This window comes from Poecilia latipinna, unplaced genomic scaffold (genome assembly GCF_001443285.1).
Source record: "Poecilia latipinna isolate Pla-1442-1.1 unplaced genomic scaffold, P_latipinna-1.0 Scaffold762, whole genome shotgun sequence".
NCBI classification, from domain to species: Eukaryota; Metazoa; Chordata; class Actinopteri; order Cyprinodontiformes; family Poeciliidae; genus Poecilia; species Poecilia latipinna.
The window spans coordinates 201,522-227,818 of record NW_015113378.1 but is presented as its reverse complement, the minus strand read 5'-3'; the positions used below and the strand labels follow the sequence as shown (position 1 = coordinate 227,818).

Genomic DNA, 26,297 nt, shown 5'->3' with positions numbered 1-26,297 from the left:
GTTCCTCCCATCCTTTCTCTTTGCTATGCCGCAACTAGCATAACCTGTCATAAATGCTAAGGCTAATTAGCGTGGCCACCAATGTCGGTGGATAAATGGTTTTCCAGTAACAGTAAGTTGTTTCACCTCTATCAGCACGTTGGGCAGGAAATACATGCAGGTGACTGACAGAGCGGACACTCTCCTCCTGGCTCTGATTGGTTGTCTTTGGTTGAGAGCGGTGCAATAGAATCTCAGGGAGGAGATGGAGGATTTCTTAGATTATATGTCTTATGTTCTATTGTTATGATATAGTGACAGTTTTAACAAATATGTTTTAATTTTTTATATAAAAGTTGCATACTGCTGCTTTAAGACAAGAGTATTCTGTTGTGTAATAAACTGAACTTGACTGCATTGACTGACAACTAGGATCAACTAGAACTGATGTATCTGACTTGGAATCTGTCTGAATGACTGGACTGAATTAAATGTTTTTGTTCTGTTTTGTTTTTGCAAAGCGTCTTGAGACGACATATTGTTGAACTTTACACTGAATTGAACCGAATTGACAAAAACCTCTACCTTTATTCTGATTGTTCTCCACAGCTCCATCAGCTTGTTTTCCTGAGGGGGGAAAAAAATTAAAGCTGAGTTAAACAAAAGTATATTTACACTCAAACATATCACATTTCTGATTTTGGGGACAATCACACACTTCCAGAATCAGAAAATGAACACACAGAAACAATACCAAAGGAAGGAGAAAGCAAAGTACACTCATCTTATTACAGTCGATCAGGAAACTGAAAGACATTGTTAAATGCCCATCATATTGTCACTGTCACTGTACAGTGCGGGATCCATTCACTGACTGAGGAAAGGGACGGGGCAGATAACTTTATGCTCACATACCATTGGTGACTGTGCTGTTAGTGGCATCTGCAGAGATGAGCAACTGAGTACTGTCCTCTGTGAGAAAGAGAAGTTTTGGGTGGAAATTTGGCAAAAAAGGAGAAAAAAAGAAGAAACTCAAGCAATGAATGTGATCATAATTACACGTGAGTATTTGTTAAAATGACTGCAAAGAATGAAAGACGTAATATGATATTCCCTCAGCATGACAATGAACGACAGAAAAGAAAACAAACATGGCGAGAGGAAAAGCTAGCATGTTACGGTATTTAAATCATTTATCAGCTTCAGTCATGACAGCCTGAACGATCCAGCTCACGATAAGCACCGCAGATACATATCCGAGAACAGAAAGAGGAGTCACCAGAGTATCTCTTTCAGAAACTAGCCATCACCAGCCAGTCTGTTGCTGCGTTTCAGGATGATGTTTTCTCTTTTCGAAGATGCCAATGGTAGCACATACATTCCTGTGCAGAAGCCAGAGCCGCAGTGGAAGCTGCTAATGACGTTAACTATAAGTGCTTCTGAAAGTCTGTGCAGCCTGCGCTGCCTGAACGCAGGGCACTTCCAAAACAGATTTGAGAATAGACTAATGCTTTGAGCATTGACCAACCAACGCTTTACCCTCAATCTCTTCCTTGCCAACTCCCTTTCACCCTCCCTCCCCTTCTGCTCTTTCAATAATTGATTGAATCTACAGCCTCTCTTTCGCTCAAATTAAGGGAGGAGAAGGAGAAGCAGGGGAGTGGAAAGAGGGGCAGAACAATGGGGTAAACAAGGAGTGAGAGGTGTGGATGAGCAGAGTAAAGACAGGGAAGAAGCTGTGAGGAGGTGTGATAAGTGAGAAAGATCTAAAAAAAAGAGAGAGAGAGAGAGTGAGGGGGGATGGTGAGGACGTTGGTTAAATGATCTATTAGTGTAAACGGGCATGCTTCCTGTCATATCTGTTATCTGAAATCAGTAAGGCATCTGACTAACTGCAGCACCAGCACACACACGTGGAGCAACGTGAGAGTGTGCATGGATTATGAAAACAACAAGCTTCAGGGCACTAAAGTGACAACCTGTTCCCCTCCCCTTATCCATGAGGCAGAACTCCCAGAGGGAAGGAAAGGCACAAAAAATGATGGCCTGCTACTCATTGAATCTTTTTTTTTTTATAATTATGTCATTTTCTAACATTTAATTTTAGACCAATAAAAGAATTCATGTGTGGATGGTCACGTGTGTGTGGCCACTATTCGGTTAAGTCACAAAAGATCACTACCAACGAAAGCTAACTGTTTACACAATGTCCAAGTATTAATTGGAAGGAAAAATTATAGTAGAAAAAGGAATGACAACAACAAAGCAAGCAGTAACTACAAGCTGCGTTGACCAAATGACTGTGCAATGTGACATTCAAAAATAAATTTACTTAATGGAAACATGCCAATTTTGAACAAAACTCCTGTTTTTCACTAAAAAGTTTTGATGCTAGGATGAGGTGGATTTTTAGCCGCATGAAAATTGGTTTATTGCGTAAAACTGCGGTGCAAACACTTTATCCACATTACACGAGTCACACGATCAACAACCCGATGCTGCCACTGGCACAAGCCATGAAGAAGAAGACAGGAAGTAGTTGGAGGATCATGTGTGATGTATTTTTTACTGACTTATTGCAGGGAGTTGCATCTGATGGAGCTGTTTTTGGATTTGTTTATGGTCATTATATGATGGCCTGCTTTTAGCAGATACATAAAGCAAAGATGATCATCTAGCTTTATGTATCAAAGATGATTGCTTTATGCGTCGTCTTTTTGCTTTTTAGTTGCTATTACTATTGGAATGCTCTGTGGTTGTGGTCGCTTTTGTGTTTTTCCTTTCTTCTTAATTATCATATTGTATGTGGGTTAATCTTCAAGTCAAACTTTTCTGTAAATTCAGACCAAATACAATTGAAGAATAGCTTTTTACCAGTAAAACTCTATTTGTTTTTGCATTTCGTTGTAAGTTGTTACTTAGTCATGCTACAGTTGCACCTTTACAAAAACACTCTTCCCAAGGAAAGACCATAGGTTTAAACATCATTGTTTTCAAAAGTGGTGGGCACATTGCCACTAATTAGCTGAGCTATTTTTTTTTTGTTCAGCACTTTTGCTAACTTTGAAAACCTTTTGCCCATTTAGTTTCACGTAAACACATTTTTATGGATAATTTCTAAAGCACTAATTTACTCGAGCTTTGTTCTAAGCTTTCAGTCGAATAGAGTTTGACATCTGTTTTGATTATCAAAATTAAATTGGTCCTTGAGGATTGTAATTTTCAAGGGCAGATATAATTTGAATTGAGCGCTTTAGCACTTTAGCATTCGCTTCAAGTGCTAATTGCTGTAGGGTTACTAATTTTTTAGTTAGTGGTGCACACACCACTGAGACTTTCGGTAGAGTCTACTGTACTTGTGTAACAGCACTTTTCAAAAAATGTCATATACATGTAAGACCCTGCAGTGGGACCTCACACCTCATTACTCAGTTGTGCTTTTGTCACTGTTGCACTGAAGTTAGTGGAAAGAAATACACCTCTGGATATTAACTTTAGGCTCCTTATACTAAAGTTTTCCAGATCATCATCAGGCTCAGTCATTAACCAGGACTCTTGCTTTAGGCATGAGTGGGCTAATTCTGTGGTTGGTCCATTAATTCATTTATGTGGGTGTGTTGTAGTCATACTTACTCATTTAAGACCATGACTAGAAATTAATTTACTCAAATAAAAACTGATACAAGCCGGCAAAACTACAAATAAGTGGAATTGCATCTCTAGAGGAAAAGTTTTTATTTTCTGACTGTAAACCGCTGTTTTACAGTGTGTGTCGTGTGTCTCAACGCAGGGTGGATTACCTTTCTTTTCTTTTCCATCCTCCTCCATGTCTCCTGCACCAAGGAGGGTGAAGATGATGCCCGTCTGGGAGTTGACACCTACGGCTGTCACCAGCATCCTACCTGAGCCCTCCATCACATGGGTTCCTTAACAGAAAAACACATCGGGTTCATAGACAGGAGATATTTATGAAGTTTTGCTATGAAGCATAACGGTAATAAGGTGTAATCTTGCATTTATATGTTCATCCTTTATTTGCAGTGCCTTGCAAAAAAAAAAAAAAAAAAAAAAATTCAGTCCACTTGGACTTTTTCAGTGTGTTCTATTGAGATCTTATGTCACAGACCAACACAAAATAGCATAACTGATCCATGGTTTTCACCTTTGTGTAGTTACAACCAGATCTTTTGCTTTGTCTCTACCACCTTTGCGCATCTAGAGACTGAAATTTTTACCCACTCTCTTAAATACAGTAGAGCTCCAGCTCAGTCAGATTGAATGGAGCGCATGTGTGAACAGCTGTTTTCAAGTCTCTGTTTCTCAGTTGCATTTAGGTTTAGACTTTGACTGGGCCATTGTAACACTTGAACGTGCTTTGATCTAAGTCAATCCATTGTAGCTCTGGCTGTGTGCTTGGTGTTTTCCTGCAGGAAGCTGAACCTCCATCACTGTCTCACAGCATTATGGGTCCAAACTAATGCAGTGCTTTGTGGAGAATAACATGCATGGCAACTGCTTTATGTTTGAAATTAGGATATGAAAAGTTTTTCAATTCAACTGTAATTTTAAGTGATAAAATGGAAACTCACTTTAACAAAGTCACTAACACACACAAGCAGAAAACTGTGAAGAGAGAAGTTTCTTAAAGGGGCGGTATTATGTAGTTTCCAGGCAGATAGTGCCATTTTATAGCACAGCCAAGTAAGTATGTTACCTTAAGTTATAAAAATTCTGTATATATCTAAAGTAACTTTAAAATTTTAGATTTAGCAATTTAATGCCTTAAAATTGACCTCTGTCTCTTTAAGAGGCTCCTGCTCTTTCTGACAATATGCCATCACAACAATGCTACTCTACCATTCTTAGGAGTATTGCACTAAAAAGTAGTTCCTATGATGAGCTCAGTAGACTCATCATAGGAACTCATAGTTTCACCAGCTGTTTGCTAATTGCTGCTGCCGCTAGTCTGGAGGAGTTGAGTGGGGGAGCTGTAAGCGAGGGGTACTCTGTGAGGCACAAGCTCTGCTGGAGACTGCAGCTCAGAGGAGGAGCTTTCTGGGAATAGGTGGAGCTTTGTTAGAGCAAGCATTTGTTGAATGGTTGCCATGGGAGATTAAAGGATTTCTCAAACCTCCATTAAAGATTCGAAGCAACACTCCAGGCATATTTTTGATAAAGGAACGAGATTATAACATGATGTAAAACGTATAAAAATCAATTTAACATAACACTGCCCCTTTAAGGCCAGAAGGTTTCCAGGCAGGGTGTCTGAATTTATCGTTCTGCAAGAGCAGCTTGTTGCTGTGGTTCAGAAATGACTCCTTATCATTTCCTGTAGTTTATATGCAATCCTACCTAGAGTGAACGAACAATAAGTGACTTCTTTTGACCAACAAATCTGACCTCAATCACTGTTGCTCATTCCAGTGCCACCAAGGAACTTTTAAATAAAAAGTGGTAGAGCTGCATGCCCAGCACTTTCCATCAACTTAAATCCATACCTTTCTAGTTGACAATGTGAGTTATGATTCTAATTAATTCAGTGACCTAAGTGTGTATTTGCAACTATGTTCTTTAAAAACAATCAAATCATGTAGTGTAGATATAAATGATATAGTTGAAGCTAACTTGATCATAAGAGTAGCAAGGAGTCAGAACCAACCTGAGAGCAGCATGGGGTCCTTGTCTACAGATTTGCGTACGTGGTCAGACTCTCCTGTCAGGGAGCTCTCGTCTATCTTCAGATCATTGCCTTGGACCAAGATACCGTCAGCTGGAAGTAGGTCACCTGAGGCACAAATCCCATCTCAATCAGCTTTGTATGCTTGTCTTTTTTGTTCAAATGATATCAAGCATGCGCTTATTGTTTCAATATAGAGTATCTTGTTCCTGTGTTAAGAAGTGGATACCATTACATATTACAGGGACCAGCAGACCATTGATAGACTGAATAATTAATGAGGAAATTGGCTAAGAGTCGGAGGGAAGAAGGTAAAGAACTAAACCTTCACAGGAGATTCATATAGATGTTTATGAACATGACTTTAGCTAAGTGAAAAAATAAGTCAATGTAAAAACATATGGAAGAGGAGAGTTGTGGCTAATCTGAATATTTACAAAGACTGTAACATTGGGTGACTAAACAGGAATGTAATTTATTTATTAACTACTTAAATAATATTACAGGAAAAGCATGTAAGTTTGATGAACAAAGGAGGAAAATTATGAACAGAAGCCAAAAAATTGCACTAAATTCATTCATACTGCTTTCCGTATGAATTAGTTGTTTCAAAAATAGAGTCAGAAGCTGTAGGAGGATATTTAAATGAATAGTTTTTCAACTTGTTTAAATACGTGGTTCATTCACACTGTGAGAGATTGAGAGAGAGCAAGACTGTCAGAAGATGACAGGAAGGAAAGTATAATGCCATTTAGCCTCTCTGTCATGGAACAAGCTGGACTTGGAAACGTTGGCAGATGGAGACTGATGTATTAGTAATGCTACACCTAATAACCACAACTTTAAAGCTGTCCAAAATGCAACTTTTGATAAGACAAAAGTTGCATTTTGTCTTTCTTTTAAAATATAGGTGAAACACTTTTGTCTCCACTCCCACAAACATACCATGGCGTCACATTTGCTTCTAAGATAAATAATTAATGAACTCTCACTGAAGCGAGGCTAGAAAAATACATTTTATAGACTGTTGTTATGTCTTTATGTCATAACTCTTAAAGAGATATTGAAATTGGTTCAAATTGATATTGGCAAGTCAAAGTTTCTCAAAACATGCAACTTATGATGGTCACATAGTTCTGATTGGCGTAACTCAACTTAATGAGTTTATAATCTGAGAAAAACAAAATAACACGATTTCAATGCAACTTCATTTGAAGAACTTCCCATATTTTTTCATTCAAATACACAAAAAAACATGAAACATTATGTTTTTTTATAACTTGTTTATCAAGGTTCTTTTGCTGTGACATCATATTTAAGCAGAAAAAGAAAAAGAGTCATATGTTCCATAAACATTTAAACACCAAACTCATGTAATTTTAATTACATAATTTTCCTACATCATCTGCATAATTTTTTTTATCTTATACTTTCTAAACAACTTTTCAATGTGAGGGAAACAGTAAGCTTATGTAGGATGGTGCAGACAGATTCAGTTCCCCTACCGTATTTGACCTGAGCCATGTCCCCCACCACCATGTCAGCCACGGGAATTTGGATGACGTTTCCTTTCCGAACCACCGCAAACCTCTGCTCCTGCTCGATCCGACTCTGCAGACCCCGGAACTGTTTTTCTTTGGACCAGTCATTAAACGCCGTCACCAGGACAACGCACACAACAGAAAGCAAGATGGCAGCGCCCTCGATCCAGCCTGCGTCAGCCTCCCCTTCATCCTCCGCTCCGCCACTCACTTCCCCGCACACTGAAGAGAGGAGTTGTAGACGTTAGGTCACACATTTCAGTCAAACTCTACTAACTGACCAACTAGTGTAACATTTCCATTGGTGGTCCCTTAAATCCATAAATTAACCCCAGTTTCTTTAATTTTAGGAGATAGGCTTAGTAAAATAGTGAAATGAAAAATCTGTAAACTATAAAGCAATTCAAAACTACAAATTTGATCTGTTACCTTGAATAAATTCATTGGTGAAAACAGTAATTTGTACATTTTACATTTGTGCATTAATTTTCTAAATTGTTTTTGTGTTCATTTTTGGAAAAACATTATTTTTCTTAAGTTAAAACATTTTGTTTTACAGTAAAACGTTGACCCCTGCATCATTTCTAACTGTAAAATCAACAATGATAATGCCACGTAAAGATGAAAGAAAAAATATTTCACCCAGAATTTCACAGTGGAAGTTTACGTTATACATAGAAACCGATCTTATCCACCAATTTTAACCGCCTCAGCAAAGGTCTGAAAATCAGCCACTGTCCTATTTTGCTTTTCACTTAGACAGTCTGGCTGACAGACCTGTACACAGGTCACATCTGTATGAAGAAGGTTGACAACAATCACCCTACTGTTGCCAACTTAGCAACTGTGTCTCTATATAACTTTCCCGACTTTTCAAGAAAATCGATATCCAAAATCCCAATCAGCAGGTCAGGCTTTTAAACATGATCCATGATCAGACAGATAACTGCAGTTGGTGTACCCCTACTAGTTACCTTTCTTAATGAAATAAAGATCATATTACATCTGATACCTGCGATGGTATCAGATGTATTATGACTGACGACCTGTCCAGGGTGACCCCGCCTCTTGCCCGAAATGTCTCACTGGAGATGGGCACCAGCGCCCCTCCCAAACCCAATAGAGACAAGGGTGTAAGAAAATGGACAGATGGATATATCTGATACATTTTCTATATTGAGTTTTAATTTCTATCAAATATACACATAAATTTCTTAAAAAGGTTAATAAATGTTGCTAAATGATGTCGTGTTTGTGGCCTCGTTTGGTTCATGATCACTTTGAATTTAAATTATGAACCATCGTCCTTCTACATCTATATGACTTCATCCTATTTTCCGTACTCTCACACTATGTGGTAAAATGACCTAATTTCCAACATAAGTGCTTTCATGTGTTGGTAACCCAAAGATTATTCACAGCCTAGGGAAATGTACAACATATTTTGGTTTAATTTAAATTTATTTTAATTCAACCAAAAAATGTGCTTCTGATAGGGGCGTCTCTGTTTTAATCTACATTTTAACAAAATTGTGTTGTTATACATTTTTTTACACCCTTTGCACACAAAATTTTGGCAATTCAACAATCAAACACTTCCTATATTTGTTGGCGAGTAGTCAACACGTTTCCACTGATATTTCTGATATGTGTTTTGCTAAAAGCTCCAGGTTGGATGTTCTCCTTGCCATCACCCTAATCTTTAACTCCCTCTACGGATTCCGGGATGTGGTTAGATTAAGTCAGGATTCTAATTGGCCCACTTCAAAACATTAATATTTCTAGTCAGAAGAAACATCAGTAATTTTTTTTAAATTATCTGTCAGGGGTGTGAATAATTTTAGGCTTAACTGTACATATTTTTCAAAACAGTCTAGAAAACCAGTCCGCTACTGTTCCTGAAAATGACACATTAAATGCGATTTATGGTTGATGCTCTGCTCTTATATAATTTCATCTCAAGCACAGCATAATCGTTTATGTAAGTTCAACACATTTGTACAATTATTCATCTTAGAGAAGGTCAGAAGAGAGAGAATGTCTCACAGCTTTTTTTTTTTTTTAAGATGCTGCTCTTCTCTCCTTCTCTGGGATCTGAATTTCCTCTGCGGCCGGATCCGGCATCAGCATGCCATGCCAGGTATGCAGGCACATTCTGGTATTACTGTGCATTAATGTCACCTAGTTTAAGAATAAAGGTTTTACCTAAAGCGAGGAAGAACAACATTTCACCAGTAGCAGTTTCCGACAAAAAGCCGTGTTGTTTTCTTACTCAGTTGATCGCATGGCAACCTCACAAGAGGCAAATGAATCTTCTTATGCTATTAATACATCAGCTCTGTTCTCCATGAACCTGCTGGTGTTTTTTTTTTTCCCAAAGGTTCCCAGCAGCCGTTCACTGTCAAAAGAAGCAGAGCTGCTTGTTCAGTTTAGATTTAACTTGACAGTTTAAATCCATCCAGATCCAGCTTGCTGGATCATGCTTGCTTCATGCAAAACACTGGCTGCGTAGCAGCGGTTCGCAGACTGCATGTGCACTGCTACCAAGTGTACACTCTGAGGTTTCCTACTGAACCACATTGTCCCATATCTGCATCCTCTGTTCACTCAGACCACTTCCTTTTTCACCAGTACACCACAGTTGAACTTTTCTTTATTTTTGGCCTTTTGTATCTCCTTATCAATATTATTTCAATTTCTACTTATTGTTATACAACAAAACAAGATAAATAACAACCAAAAACAAAATAAAAATAATTTACTTGACATTACCTCCAGAATTGCGACATGATGACATACGGTAAGACAAATGCTTCATCAAAAAAAAATTTTCTTTTTTTTTTTTTTTTTTTTTTTTTGCTTTATTCAATACAATTTGTTTAACCAAGATGTCACCAAGAAGGTCAACATACAGATTCTGTCAAACACAAACATTATCTATAATCTGGATTAATGACCTAGCAGCAAATGTGTTGAAATAGTTTAGAATTAATTATAATTTTCCCATTGACTGTGAAAGTAAGCCATGTCCATATTTAGCTGTTCATGCGATCGCTTTTACGTGTTTTCCCCAAATCTGCGACCGATTGGTCAATTAGTTCCCAACTGGCTGATCCACCTTTGGAAGTGGAATCTTCATTGACACTAAGACTTTGTTCACACAGCAGGTGAATGCAACCCAAACCCAAATCTTTCACTGCAATCTGTCAACGGCTCAATTCCAATCTTTTCAAAACATCCAATCTGTGCCACTTACATATGTAATACTAAATGAAATGTGATTGTTTTCGAAGCGTCTGCAGTCAGAACGGTCATATCGCATTTTCTCTGACTTTCATGTCATTGATGTGAGACATGCGTCATAATTCTGCATCAAAAGAAGCCAGGTCAGGTAAATCGGGATGTAAGCACAGGCTGAACACTATATTATGAAATTATGAAAGAAGTCAATTAACATCACAGTTTCACCACTCATGGCTCTGACTCCTCACCCAAACAGACTTCCCTACAGAAGTTGCAGTCAGTGCTCTGCTAATGGCCGCCACCATTAGTTGTGCTTTCTTTTTATTAGCTTCCTTCATCTCACTATAATCTTGTGACAATACTCTTGGCTCCCAAAGCTGAATGAGCTGTTAACCATTCACACACAAGTCTGATTGTCATCGGGGTTCATTAGTTGTATGAAATGCTAATCTTTCAGATCAATTTTGCAAAGTCATGATGAGAGTGATTAATTTATGAACATCAATATGATTTGATGTAGTTTACGTTCACTACAACCACATATGACGGGGCAGAATTAAAGCACAGTAAAATGTTATTTTCAGAAGAAGGCAAAGATTGCAGACCCAAAACAGAAGTTAGACTAATTAGTTAGACAAATTAAACTAAACTGTACAATTTACTATATGCTACTTGTATTGTTTTATGTCTTCTAAATAGTAAGCACGACTCATTTACTATTTTAGAAACCATTGCTATTACTGATACTTCAAACCACAGTAAATAACAACTCTAAAATTACATTTTAGATTTCAGTCGTTTGCTAAATTTACAAATAGAACAAAACAGTTTTGGACTACTTTGAGATTTTGTGAGTTGTAGCAATCTCTTTAAGCTAGAGTTTAAAGAGATTGCTACATTTAAACATCTTAATATTTCTGTAACCTTTCAGCTCGATCCCTCCAGCCCTGCTCTCTAACGCAAGGCTTAGTGAGCAGAATTCATTTTTCCCTTTTATTAAACCACAGTTACAAACCAAAGTGTCTCACACTGAGGTTCTTTAATTTCCACTGTGAATAAATGGAAGCAAAATAGATCTTCTGGCCACTTTGCACAGCTGCTGGCTGCTCACAATCTGTCTCCAGCTGTGTATAGCTGAGGCCTGTTGTCCATTCAATACTTATTAAATATTTTTCTCAGAAATGCCTTTGTGGTGAAATGCCTTTCTTTGCTTGTATGTGTTGTTGCCTCATGTAAAAACCTTACAGTGTAAAGATCACCTTTATCTCTCACGTCCACAAAAACCAACCAATGCCCCGACCCCACATCTCCCAACCCCATCCTCGTCCTTACGTTCACTTTCCTGCCCAGGCGGCTGGTAGAAAGAGAGGCCGAGTGAAATGATGGCGGCAGCCTCCAAGATGATGAGGGTGACATCTTGTAGAGCCTCCCACACTAGTTCCAGGAATGTCTTGGGCTTCTTCGGGGGAATGAAATTCCGGCCGAAAGTTTGATATCGACGTTCCAAGTCTGCCGGGTCGCCGCTGAGACCTGAAAGATCCAAAATGTTTGGTCAGAACAAAAATTAGGCCAGAGTGAAATCACATCCAACTTTCGCTTTCGCAACATGATTCGCTTCCGTATGTTATACTTAGCAGTCTAATGCCAGTGAGATTTTATGAATTACTGATCTAAAATATTCCAACTTTCATTTTAATTGTTGTAAGTACAGCAGAAAAAAGACAAAGCGCCCGCAGTAGCTGGTAGCTAGTCTTCAGGACACACGCAGGAAAGAGAAACCCAACAGGAAGTCAGCAAAAAGGTCAAAGCATTCTCCACCTGAATCAGATCTGGGCAGCAGTTTATTTCTACACAGATAAATGAAGAAATCAGGGGAGCACACTAAATACAAAACACTGACAGAGATCAATTGATCAGTTGACAGTATCAACACATTCAACACAAAGTAAAAAAACAAAAAGTCCATCAAACCATTCACTAAGTTTAAACACCTTCTATAAAATAGGAGACACACCTGAATTTCCTCCAGCTGAATGAAGCCCTGCCCTTCCCCCACCTGTTGCTTTGCTTTTACGGTCAGCGGCCGAAAGACAGCGACTATATGTTTCACTTGAATTAAAGAATTTCAGAGCCAGATGTTCTCGGATCCCATTTATATAGTTACACAGTCAAAAAAGTAATAATTAACAGCAATAATTAATTTGGGCTCTTTAGCCCAAATTATTTAGCCCATACGAGAAAAAAATGGGGGCTCATTTCTCAAAGTCAAATTTTTAACATGTTATTCATATATTTGTAAATGTCACAGTTTCAAACTAATTATGTAATTAGCTCAAAACTCTTTATTTTGTTAGCAAATTAAATATTTAGCCTAAAGCTAAATATTTATCTAATATTCAAATTCACTTGCGGATAACTGTAAGTGCTCTATCAAAATGAAACCTGAGTCTTGCAAGCCCCAATATAAACTCTGATTAAATATTCAGATTATTAACTAAATGTTTAGTTTAGCTTGCTAATTAAGTAGTCTAAACTGTGACATTCAGATATGCATAAATAACATGGCAAAAATATGACTTTGAAAATGAACCTCCATTTATTTCTCTTATGAGAGACTAAATAACTCAAATTATTACTATGAATGTTTGATTGTGTAACAAATGGCACCCATAATTATTAAGATCCAAACTAAATATTTAGCTCAAGTACCATGGCTGGCTGTGGACTGTGAAAGTGGGAGGAGTCAAATAGTGGCCGGACCACTTTGATTGGATAATCCATCTCCTTCACTCCAAATGTCCAGTTTTCCACTCACGGAGAAGTTTAAGTTGGATATTTGACAGACATTCTCCTCATGACTAACTATAGAGGCAGTGATGGTTTTTCATGCAGGGTGCTGTCACAGAAACGCCATGCATTCCCTCCAAAACATACTGGTCCATTTAGGCACCGTCAACAAATTACACTCGGCTGAAACATGTAGACAAATAGACCCCAAAAATCAAAGGCTTCCAGGGGATCCAAACACTGAGAATCAATACTTAATTATTTCTACACTTGCTATAGAGACATGCCTGATTTCTTGAGATTGTCATTGCTTCAATTTTAATATGTGTATGCAAAATTGTGGCTCATACTTTAATGGCATCCAGGTCGTATGACAAAAACACTTCAAATCAATGCTGAATTGTGTTATCATACTGTATGAGCTGGAATTACATATTTAGTTTGGAGCTTGCTAATTAAATATCTAGCTTAGATCTAAATATTTAGCCGGCTAACTAAATATTTAGCTTGGAACCAGATGTATGAATAATGTGGTAAAAATAAATAAAATAAATATGACTTCAAAAACAAAATGCCCCATTTTTTTAAATAACCTAAGTTAGTGATGTTAATGTACTCAGTCACACAGAGACACCACCCAACACTCTTAAGCTAACACTGCTTTAATACCAAGGTCCAAGCTGCACATTTGGTAAGCAGGTGGCTGCCAGTTCTACCTGAGCAGATGGGCTGACAAAGTACCCAATCAAAATCAGCTTTCTATAATCCATCATTTTTCAGACAAAAATGTCCAGAATGCTTGGTTCTTACAATGTAATAGCAAGGTTACTTCTGAAATTATTTCCACAGAGGTCAGGCTTTGAAAATGAAACCTGAAAAAAGACTGAGGGGCGCAAGGCAGATGGATGGTTGGTATAAGGACAAACCGATCGATGGATCGATCGATCGATCGATCGATCGATCGATCGATGGATGGATGGATGGATGGATGGATGGATGGATGGATGGATGGATGGATGGATGGATGGATGGATGGATGGATGGATGGATGGATGGATGGAATTTTTAAACAATGAAAAAAGTAAAGTCTGGAAATGTTTTTGGCTGATATTGATTTTTTTTTGTCTGAAAGGTTGCTAAGCTGGCAACAGCAGGGTAAGCATCAATACCAATTTGCGTTAGGAACCCTCTACTATAGTCAGTATTTTATGGTGTTATGGTAGCAGTGATAATAACTGCTGCCGATCTGTTTATATGTAAAAAGTTAGACCATTTTATACGTTCTTCTTAGAAGTTCATGTGTAATGGTTATCATATTGCGAGAGTCTTTTATAAGCTTATCTTGTCTGTTTTAATTTCCATTGGCTCCTGTTTCTATGTCCTTTCTGTAATAGAAACAGAGGTGACAGCATAATAATGCCAGTACATCCACTCAAAGATCAATAAACATTAAGTTCTAACAAACACTTAACACTGGACCTGAAAGACATTCTAAATATCTAAAATAAATGAACCAAACAACTCAACGCAATTGATAAAATGGATACGGAAGTCTCTATAAACAAAACTATTCTTCAAAAAAGAGTCCAGAGGAAACCAGTGCACCAGCCTGTTGACTTTTGTTTTTCCTTTGGTAGACAGACAGAGAGAGAGAGAGAGAGAGAGAGAGAGAGAGAGAGAGAGAGAGAGAAAAGGAAAAAAAACAAGTATGCAAATAGAAATTATTGAGCTCGCTTTAATTTGTCATGATGTGATTAACTGATTTATTGCTTACTGCACTAGCTCCTTTGCTACCCTAAAAATGGCTAAGTGGGTCTTGAAAATGGATGAATTAATTTCTTTTACAAAATCAAAGAGTCAGGCCAAGAGCTCTTTCTGTATTTCAAGTGTATTTTGCTCATGTGTTAATCTAAATAAATATTTTGAGAACATGTACGTTTTTGCAAAGTCTACCTCAATCTGCAGCCTCCTCAACTTCCTCTCCCCTTCAGCCTCAGCAGTTTCCAAGGTGACCGGGATATTAGGTCCAGGGCTTCCTGTGTCTAACAGGTTTCTGCCCAGCAACAGGTGATGTCATTGCTCCAGTCTGAATGTTTTGAGAGGAGTTTTTCTTTCTGGGGTTTTTTCTGATTGGCTACCAGCACTGAGGAAGGCGGGGATTTGTGAGCTGCGGTTGGCTGATACGGTTGTCTGTCCCTCCATCCTGGATGAAACATGCTTGCTGCAGGGACTCCATGCAGCAGAGCAGCTGCGTGGAATTCTGACACTCAACAGGGTTCAGGCCGAGGCAAAGAGAGGAGCGACACAAAACAAGTGACCCAGTGCTGAGTAATCGCAGAGAGCCGTACCCTCCTTTCATTAGCTCTCTTTCTTCTCCTCTCTTTTTTCTCATCCCTCTTCCATAGCTCTCTTCCCTCTCTCTCAATCTCTCCTTGATGTGTCCTTGACAATGCGGCAAGCTGTTCAAGCTCTCCCTCCTCACCCCTTAGCTTTCTCCTCTTAAAACACATACAGTCTCTCACTCCCTCTTCCAAATTGCTGTCCCTCCTACATTCTGGCTGTTTGCTGTGGATGTAATGCTCTCGTACCGCAGTGCTGGTGTATCCATATGTGTCAGAGAGAGGGAATGGGCTTTCACTCTGTTGGTTTAAGACCCATCCTACTTTATGTATCACATTACAGATGATGTACAGGACCAAGTGCGTTGTCACGTATCCATGCATGTATCCATATTTCACCTTCGGATCTGCCAAATCCAGCCCTTAGTCTGTTTGTTTTTTTCTTTTGTTTTTTGGACTCAGGGAAGCAGAGGATGCAGCCGATCAGCAGCAAATTAAAATGTTTTGGGTTCTGATTCGAGTTCGTACAGGCAGCTTTTGAGCAGTGGCTCCAAAGAAGTTACCGGAGAGGAGCATTTATGCATATTTGTGGGTAAACTGTGCTCTGTAGGTGGTTCTGCCGACACATGAGTCTGTGTGTCTGTGTGTGTGTTTGTGATGCGTTTGTTGGGACCTGCTGCACTGATTCCTGACCAACTCACAGTATCAAATTAGCAACACTCAACACAGACTTACTGTAACTCAACACCAGCAGCCCCTTACACTTTTCCTCCACCTCCCTCATTCACTCACAGAGACACACACACACACACACACACACACACACACCTCACAGACGCTGCAGTTAAACACACACTTTCGCTCAGCCTCCTTTATTCATCCATCTCTGTTTCTCTCTATCTGACAGTTCGGCATTATCCTTCTTTCTGTTGCTGACTTTGTGAGCCAACTTGTCGCCACTGTTGTGTTGCTAGGTTACAACTAGTTGAGGTAGTGGGCGTAGCGTGTTACCACACCCCTGTTAGAACCACTGTGCTCATTTACAGTACATGAACAGGCAAAGACAGGCAGTGATTGTATCTTTGTCATTTTTCATGAAAATTTCTTGTCATAAGAATTTAAATGTATCCTTGTCAGTTAATGTATTAAAAAAAATAAGATATTTATTTTACTATTTTTGCCCCACGAAAGCATCAATAAGTATCAGTAAATTCATAAATATGATTAAGTGAAGTCTGAAGTGTGCAGCTAAGTGATATAAATCATATCTCTAATAGAAATATTTGCTGTGCCATGCAGCTACCTGAAAATAAGAAATATTTTTTTATATATCAATTTTATTATTATCACAATGGTACAAAATATTATGATAAAACTCTAAACCATACCCTTGTGTTGATGGGAATTTTGGAATATAGTCCCGGAGGCGTATTTACAGATTTTATAAGAGAAGGTCTGGGTCTCTTCAGTGCAACACCTGGGATTTCTCCCATTGAGCTGGATTTCTCAGGATTCATTTCAATCGGGCCAATCAGCAAACAGGAGGAGTTGTGAACTATGATGATGACAAAGGCAATAGAGGAGGTGAACGAAGCCGTTCACTCATCATGCCGCCCATGCTTCCAAATATTGCATAATTAAACTTGGAGCAAGGGGAATGTTTAAGACATTTTATTGCTGCCGATATGTTTGTTTGACTCAGCTCTTCTCAGAGAATGTTGTTTACAGCGCAGGCAATTTCCAGTAAGCTTCATAGCGCAGCTTCCCTCACAAGCACATTATGTCACAGCCAAACATCAGCATATGGGTAAAACCAGATCCAACTGTTTCAAACTTCAACAGAGTCCACGCCTCTCATTCAGAGTTCACGCTATTGTGAAGCAATTATTTCACAACACTCAAAGATCCAGACTCTCTGGGCAAAGGAAAGCGTAGAACAAGGGGCTGGTTTTTACCAGGCTAGGGAACAGCCATACCCATCTGACATGTTGCATTCCACTTAGTGGTGTGAGACTTGCTCAGGAATGGAAACCCGTTCGTTCCATTGAGCTCTCTACACTTGGTTCTTGAGCAAATCTGAAGGCAACATGAAGATTCTGCAGAAAGTTGGTGCCCTCTGAACACCATGTGTCTAACTCCAACGCTATGATTTGACATGAGCAACCACTTTTTTGTTGTTCATTCCTCGTCGCTTCCTCTTTGTATTGATAATAGCTGGATGTGAATTATTTAGTTGCAAGGAAATTTTTCAACTGGACTTGTTAGCATCATGTCATGGTGCAACACTGCAATTCACTCAACTCTTTGAGAGTGATCCAGTCTTAAATAAGTGTTTGTAGAAGTAACCTGCATGTGTAGGTGGCGGGTTCAATGCACCAAGGTCTTTAAAATCTAGTATCAAGTGTACATGTTAAAGTTCAATTTTCAACCATTTTCAAGTTAAATGGTTTCAACTTGGAAACATTTTCTAACATCCATTCAGTTTTTATTCCTAGGATAACCTGGTTCCTGCTGAAAGTTTATCTATCCTCAGTTGTCAATAAGTGAGAGGTCATATAGACAGTAGGAACGACGATGACGATGGTGGTAGGAGTTCAGTGGGTCACTAGTTCAATTCCCACTCTACCCGCCTTTGTCATTTGTGTCCTTTCGGAAAAACACAACCTTGTCTGCTAGAATGACCTAGCTAGTTTCCAGACCTGAATCCAATAGAGAACTCTGGAGGGAGCTGAAACCTTAAAGATAAATGTGGAGGAGTGGACCAAAATCCCTGCTGCAGTGCCTGCAAACCTGGTCAAAAACTAGAGGAAATGTCTGACCTAGTTGAGGCGCACTTATGATGAAAATGACAAATCTCTCCATTCTTTGGAAGTGGAAAAACTTCCAGTATACCAAATACTTAATTTCTACACTATATGGTAAAGACAGACTGACAAGATTCTTAACACACAGTGGCCTACAGCTGAAGTTCAGCTTTGGGTAATCAACAAACACAGCAGCAAATATTCAACAGCATGACAGAAATGTTGCCCTGGGACTTTAAGTGAGCTGCGCAGTGAGCTGTGTAGAAAACATTCTCAGAAATAACTTTAAGATATATGTCCAGAAAAGGGGCTAAAATTGATTCACAATCATTTTGTGCATGCCTAAGAAAAGCGTTCAGACAAGGCTTTTAAAGGTTCGACAAGCTGTGGAATCACAGGACCCACATAGTTTTTCATAAACAGCTTTCCAGTTTGGCTTCATTTTTGTTTAGTAAATAGTGATGAGGTGGAACACGCTGTGTGGTTAAAGATCATATTATGTATACATTAAAACTCCAGTGCTATGAGTGTGACTTTTCTTTTACCATAACTTTACACTGCTACTGAGTTGGTACATAAGAAAAATATTAATATGCTTTCATCATTCTGATTTTTGTTGTTATACTGTTGAATAATTTAAAGTGAAAGGCTATATGAATGGGATCATCAAAAAACAGAAGAAGGTGTAAGTCCTTGGTATAAATGAAACCATGCAGTAGGTTAAATATAGCCTTCCACTGTGCAATTAGCTTTTTTCCCTCTATTGACTTACAATGAAAATACATCCACAAAAGTGTCTCAGCGTTCGGCTTTACAAGTAAATCCATGATGTTAATGTTAGTGGATGCTTAATGAAATGTGGCGGGCCAATACAACTGTAAAGCACCTAAGTCAGCTGGCCTCAGTAAATCTCTGCACATTTCAACTACAGTTGTGGAAAGAAGAGCTGCAACAATAAAACAGCCTTCGGCTGAGGGTCAATATCGGGTTCACTCGACCAGTGAAAATCAACATGCTCTATAGATTTCACTCTGAATTCTGATTTTCCCTCTCGTTTGTCTTACAAAGTAAATGTCTGCATCACAACTGTGGACGACCAAGCAAGTTCAACAGCAAAACAATGAAGGACCTCTCTGCCCACCACTCAATAGGCAATAAAACTATCTATTTTCCTTTCGATATTCAAAGATTCACTGTTAAAATAGAAGACCACCTGAGAAAAACTAAGGGTGTTTTCACACCTGATAGTCTGATAGACTTGGTTCGACTGAGAACCAAAATTGCAACATTTGTTACATTTTCAGTTGTGGTGATTCTGTTTCACACTGCACTGAGTCAAACAAAACGGTTCCCCTCTGGCCTGTGGAGGCGCTGCACCATCACTGAAGGAAATTACACAAAACGTTTGAAGAAGACACTAAGTGCAACTTTCTTTGTCACAAAATGGAAACAAAAATGGAGTAGCATCAGATTTTAGCAAATGTAAGATTTTCTCTTTTGTCTTTGGCAAAAGACTATGAGCCATTTCTCCTCTTAGCGCCAAACATGCACATTTGTTTTGATTGTATTTACCCAGAATGCCCTGCACTATAGTCTGCTTAGTGTTCACATATGCATTCGAACTACACCAGACTTCACTTCAACCGAACTGAGACTTGGGTTTTCAGACAGACCAGAGTTCAATTTTTTGGTCTAGTCAAAGTTCAATTAAGCATTCACACCTCCTCAAAGAAACCAGAATTTATAGGCAAATAAACTATAGTTCAACAGAAGCGAACTCAACAGGACTGGTATTGTAGCTAAATTCAGATCTTTTGCTGAAATCCATTTTTTTTTTTTTTTTTGCCATGGCCGTTCTTACTGATGCACATCTGCAGGTTGGAGCTGTCTGAGATTCCTGGTTAATCCCACAGTAACACACTTTTACTTCATTCACCCATTGGTTTTTTGTTTTTTTTTTGCTCTCAGCTTTTCCTTCATTCATCCACCATAATCCTGTCATCCACTCATCAATCAGTCCATCCACCCGTATGCATGCTGCTCACCCAAAAACTGCCTCCTATAACCAGGATTACCCAGCCCAAGTGAAGTGTGTTTCTACAGTTTTGTCCTAAGTGCTTTCATTCTGTAGGATGCACTGAAGTTAATTCAGTTTGCTTGAGCAGGAATAACCCGGGCCTGAAACGACATTAATGCTCATTTCCAGTCTGTGTTTTTAGCGTGTTGTGTTTACAGTCTGTGCCGTTCACTTTGAGCCAAATGTTGATACCAGAGATCAAATGACTTGGATGCAGCTTTCACAGTTGTACTATCGTTTCAGCTCATGCTGCTACGCTTTCATTCAGCACAGACATGCCCGTCGAAACAATTCATTCACCCGTTTGTGAATGCAACGTTAAACATTTTACATGGAGTTTAAAGACATTTCCAGACACATTTAAGAGTGTGTACCAGTCTGTGCTCTTAACAAGTCATCAATCTAGTTCAGCATCCATTCATGTTTGTCTGTCAGCCCATTCAGGCCTTGTGTGTGCTCACCATCAGTGGTGCTGGACTGTAGTCTTTGGCAGAGGCCCTCTGTGTCTCCGTAGCCATCCTGGATCTTCTGTAGGGCATCAGTTCCTCTCAGCTCCATCAGCTCCCTCAGCTCCTTCACCGTGACCCCAAAGTCTCCCCCTGTGAGGCTGCCATCTGCCCTTCCTCCTCCTCCGCCCCTGCCTCGAGTCCCTTTGGGATAAAACTCCACAGCGCTGTTTGCCATTTCCCCCATTGTTGCTGTTGTTGACATGTCAGAAAGATAATTTGGATGTGATTTTTTGTCCGTTCTCTCCGTAGTCTACTCAGCTCCTCCTTCGTCTGGCAGGTGAAGGGTTGTTCATGTGCGCTTAATTTTTTTAAATTATTATTATTATTGTTGTTTAAACCGAGTGACTGAATTAATCTTCCTCTCTTTTTGTTTTCACTTCTTCGTAAGGGGTGGTGGTTGTGTTTTTTTCCCCTCCTATCTACCTTGACCTAACCTCCCACTGCTTCTTTAAATCTCCATAACAGAGGGAGGCGGGGGAGGAGGGTGAGGAGGATGAAGGACAGCGAGCAGGAGCACTTCAGAGACGTGACGTCTGAATGAATCCAGCTTTCTTCTCCTCCGTCTCCCCGGCGACTCCACTCTTTCCTCGTCTCTGTCCCCCTCCCTCCAGGGTCACGGCTGGTCTGTGGACAAACGGACAGACATGCTGGTGGACTCGCAGACAGGGATGAAGCGATGATGGACAGATGGAAAGAGGGCAAAGGTGGCTGATAAATCACAGGCAGGAAGCAGATCCAGTTTAGAGGTATCTAGTGCTACACCACCAGGACCTGGAAGAGAGCACAGCGTACACCAAAAAAAACGTCAATGCTGACTTTTATTGATCTGTTTTTTTTAAAGTGAGAATAAAATCATAACAGCATCCATCCTCATCTAAATAAATACTCAAACTAGCACATTGTGAGCTCTGAAGCACCTTCCACAGATCACCGCATGTGATATTTAAACCGACATCTATTGATTTTTTTTGGCATTGGCACTGTAACAAGGTGTAAATACAGTAATGAAACATTATCTTTGAAATAAAATTATAAGTGTACACAGAACAGCATGTTTATCTATCCAAGCAGATGAGAAGCAGCAGAATAGAATTGGATTTTTTTAAGTTAATATTCAATATTTAGTCCAGCAAAGGGTCCATGAGGTTCTCAAGTGACAGTACTCTATCGGCTGTTTCGAGTGAAACAGTTCGTCGAATTAAAAAGGGAGCAAATGTAAAGTCATCAACTGATTGGATAACATTTTTATCCAAAAACTAAAGACAGTTTGAATAAATCAAATATACATCAGTGCAAAAAGCTCCAAATCAGAGAGAGAGCTCGTGATGAGCTCTCTCATGAGAACACTTTATCATTTATCATTCAGCAAAATTTGTTATTGAGACAGATTCATCCGCAGCAATGCAGACACTTTTCTGGTTTGTTGTGGTGAGTCAAAAAGTAAAGCTCTCCATTTTCCAGTCCACTCATGTTCCGACCCTCGCCTATGATCATGAGGTATGCATCAACACCAAAAGAACAAGATCCTGGATACCAGCGGTCAAAATGAGCTTCCTTTGTAGGATGGCTAGACTCAGCCTTACAGATGGGCTGAGAAGTTCCATCATTCACAGGGAGCTAGCAGAGCTGCTGCTTCTCCACATTGAAAGGACTCATTTCAGGTGGTCTGGGAATCTGATCAGGGTGCCTCCTGGCCTAATCTCAGATAAGTGGAAGATAGATGGATGGATGGATGGAAGAAAGAAAGAAAGAAAGAAAGAAAGAAATAAAGAAAGAAAGAAAGAAAGAAAGAAAGAAAGAAAGAAAGAAAGAAAGAAAGGAAGAAAGGAAGGAAGGAAGGAAGGAAGGAAGGAAGAAAGGAAGGAAGGAATGTGGTTTAGTGGATGGCAGTGAACCAGGAACAAGTCCTGGTAGCTTCTAATACTTTGTTTCTCTTAGCATCTGAAACCTGATCTTGTGATGTTTGGGAACAACATTAAATTTAACCAGGACTCGTTCAAAATCTGTTCAAAATCTGAACTGGTTTTGGTTTTGCTAATTAGCATGCCATGAACCAGGCTAACTAATATCAGCAATGTAAGCTAATAACAATGTGTTTCTCTTCAAGAGAAGAAAAGAGAAGAACTATGGCTAAAATAAAAGCTGGACAACCTCTTCCTCCATATGCAAGAAGCAATTGCTGACCTGCAGAGCTCCTTCAGTGACAGACTGCTGCATCCTCAGTGCACAAATGAGCGCAATCACTGATCCTTCCCCCCAGCAGCTGTTATACTCCATCACCATCATTGCTCCAACAAATTCAATAGGTTTACATCCCTGCTGCTATTTGCACATCTCAGGTTTGTTTTACTTCTTGTGAAGTCTCTTGTTTTTTGTGCACAAGATTTCCATGCACATCTTGTACATTTTTTAATTACTCTACTCAGTTGTACATTTCTTTCAATCTGAGTATGCTATTTCTAAAACCTGTGCAGAATTATTTTAAATGTGTCCTCCCTGCACAGTTTCTTATTCTTGTTCGTATTTTTTTATTATACCACTTTTCTTTAACTTGATGCTGATACAATAGAATAGAAATAGTCTATTCTGCCAAATAGAAGACGATTTCTAATCTATTCTCTATTCAGTCAAACATGCTCACTAACATACTAGCATATGTATCACTGTGTGTGAGAGACATTTGCCAAGACATCAGGAGTTCAACTAAACTGCAGCTCTCACTATGCTTTTTAACCAAGCCAACAATACTGGATTTCGACGATTGGGTTGGTGAGAACCCCTGTGTCTCCCCCATTTTTATTCTAATTTATATTTCCATTTCATTTCAATTCATTTCAAAAATACGTTACTATTTATTAATAACCTGATAAGTAGAACAGAATAAATAACATTGTCCCAATGGGAAGTCGGAACTCATTGCGTCCAAATATCTTCAAAGAGTCTGTGTGGATGGTAATGCTGTAGACTGGAAGGATCTCCAGTTAGTTAGCAACATGCTAACAGCAGAGACTATATGAATGTAACGACAGAACGTAACAGAAATACTTCAACATGCTGTCACCATTCGTGGCACAATTCCAGAGAATTCCAAGCTTTTCCAGCTTTAATCTTGAAAATTAATGGAGAAGCGAGACAGCGCCAATAGGAAAAAAGTTGGTTTTTCCTCCATTTGCGTTTTTGTAACAAAACCCCAGAAATTAGAGAAGCACAAGTCTCACTGTTGTGGTTTTAAAATCTCTTGAGATGTTTGTATACTTGGAAAAACTTTTGTTTTTACTGACGTGGTACTTGAGAATATAAATGGAGACTGCTGTTTCCAGTTAGAGATGCTAAGTCCCACCACGGCAATCACTAATGGAAAATGTAGAAGCCAGTTTAAAAGGTCAACTCTATAATGATTTTGTCTTTTTTTAAAAACAGTAAAACCCTGCCTTAAAGCTACTGATCTCAGAAACACGCTGTTTGACGCCGTCTCGTTTCCTACTGTAAATAATTAATGACTACTCAAGGCAGGAAGGCTAGAGAAGACATCCTCAATGCTGCTGTCAGAACTTCATGTGTAATAATTTTCTAAAAGGAAAAATTTCGATTGTCAGAATTTTTCACAAAAATCAATAATCGATCCAAGCAAATTCTAATCGGTGCATTTCTAGTGAAAACCAAAGCAGAGAGCACCGCCGTCTTCGTTGCACCTGCTGCAAAGCCTTTGCACTTCCGTTTGATCGTCGCTCAGGAACCGGTCCCAATAAACCAAACCCAACACTGATCCCTTCAACTTGCTTTCACATAAAGCTTCCCCTCTCGTCCCGCGCGAGTAATTACCGGCAGCTGTAAATATTCTCAGCAAAACGCATGACAAAACGTATTCTGATCAAGGTGTTTTACATAAGAATGAGCAGAGAAAAAAAAAAAAGAAAAAACCAAGAAAGAAACTAGCAGAAGCTCATCATGAATTCCTTTTCTTCTCCCTGCTCTCTCTCAGCTCCCTCTGCCTCTTGCATCTTCTCCCTCCCTTCTCCTCTCTGCCCTGCCATGCTTCCATCCTGACTGAGAGTGTTAGTTTATGACTGAGTCACCCTGCTCCAGCTTCCTTTGAAGCCCCCCCTTTTTTTTGCTCTCCATCTTCTTTTGCTTCCCTTCTCTACCATATATTTATCTGTATATCCTTGCCTATTATGTCACCTTCCTCTTTCTTTTTTTCTTTCATTTTGTCTCCCTACCTTCGTGTCTGCTTCCTGTTACTGCAATCATTTATTTACCCAGTCAGTTGTACTTTTTCCTAACCCGCCTGATCTCTCACTCACTGATTCTGTCTGATATTATAACGCTCATGCAGGAAAATCCTCCTCTGTTTACCCCTCCGCTACTGCAGCCACGACTCTCAGTCTGTCCTGTTTGTTCCCCTCAAAGATTTGATGCTCGCCTGTGAGTCTTATGCATAATGCAAAAAAATAAAAATAAAGTTATTACTTCACTTGTTCTGCATCCCTAACTCAATAATATGCAGGCCTTTATCTATAGGATGCATGTCTCTGGGATGAGCACTCATGCCCAGAGACATGAGTTCTATGATCTCTGTCATGACACACACTAATGTGTCACACAGGGCAGCACTTTCGGAATAAGAAAGGGGGATTGGGGGATGGAGTGTGTTTTAACATGAAAAGAGTCAGACAAAAGGTCAGCACAGTCCTCAGCCGGCTGCCCATTTATCCTGAAAGCTCGTCCGCACACTATCCCCTGAAGGGGACGGGTAATTTGCTTATTTTTATTTTCATTTTTAATAAAAAGCGGCCACTCTTCATCCCCTCAGGACGTCTTCTCTTCATCGCTACAGAAAGAACGTCAAGAATGGCACAAAACAGAGGAGAGGCTCCTCACGGGATTTCATTCCAGGCCAGAGGGGTCGGCGACTCGACTCGGCACAGCACACCAGATCCACAGCAGATCCACACTGTGAGCAAATGTGACTGAACGCCGTGTTGCTCCCGTCCCGACTCTGTGACTCCCCTGTGCAGCTGCAGCACCTCATTTCCAGCAGAGAGGTTTGAAGGGTCACCTCTGGCAGAGGACCCTCCAGTGTGTGCGGCCGCCTGCCTGGTCCGCCTGGCCAGCCTGGCCTGGCGCCACTCACACTTCTATAAGGCCCGGTGGGAACAAGCACACTTAGGATGCAATGCAGGCTGTGCCATTAAAGGTGAGCTGCCAATAGGGCACAGGCATCTGCATTATCATAGAGGATGGATGGAAGAGAAAGAAAGAAAGAAAGAAAGAAAGAAAGAAAGAAAGAAAGAAAGAAAGAAAGAAAGAAAGAAAGAAAGAAGTTAAGAGCTGAGCT

At 39.6% G+C, this 26,297-nt stretch overlaps 1 protein-coding gene across 6 annotated transcripts in view; it reads right to left on the bottom strand.

Annotated features, from left to right (window-relative positions):
• The window catches only part of atp2b3b (ATPase plasma membrane Ca2+ transporting 3b), a 59,297-nt gene that overhangs the window by 31,504 nt on the left and 1,496 nt on the right, over positions 1-26,297 (bottom strand). For 2 of the 6 annotated variants that reach the window (XM_015046051.1, XM_015046055.1), the window contains exons 2-8: positions 20,912-21,730; positions 11,776-11,973; positions 7,165-7,422; positions 5,642-5,767; positions 3,780-3,905; positions 895-951; positions 565-606 (exon numbers count right to left, since the gene is read on the bottom strand). In XM_015046051.1, coding sequence (XP_014901537.1) covers positions 565-606; positions 895-951; positions 3,780-3,905; positions 5,642-5,767; positions 7,165-7,422; positions 11,776-11,973; positions 20,912-21,161 — 1,057 coding nt within the window. In that variant the 5' untranslated portion in view covers positions 21,162-21,730. Of the gene's footprint in view, positions 1-564; positions 607-894; positions 952-3,779; positions 3,906-5,641; positions 5,768-7,164; positions 7,423-11,775; positions 11,974-20,911; positions 21,731-26,297 lie in introns of those variants that run through there. The other 4 variants (XM_015046052.1, XM_015046054.1, XM_015046053.1 and 1 more) reach the window with 2 other exon arrangements.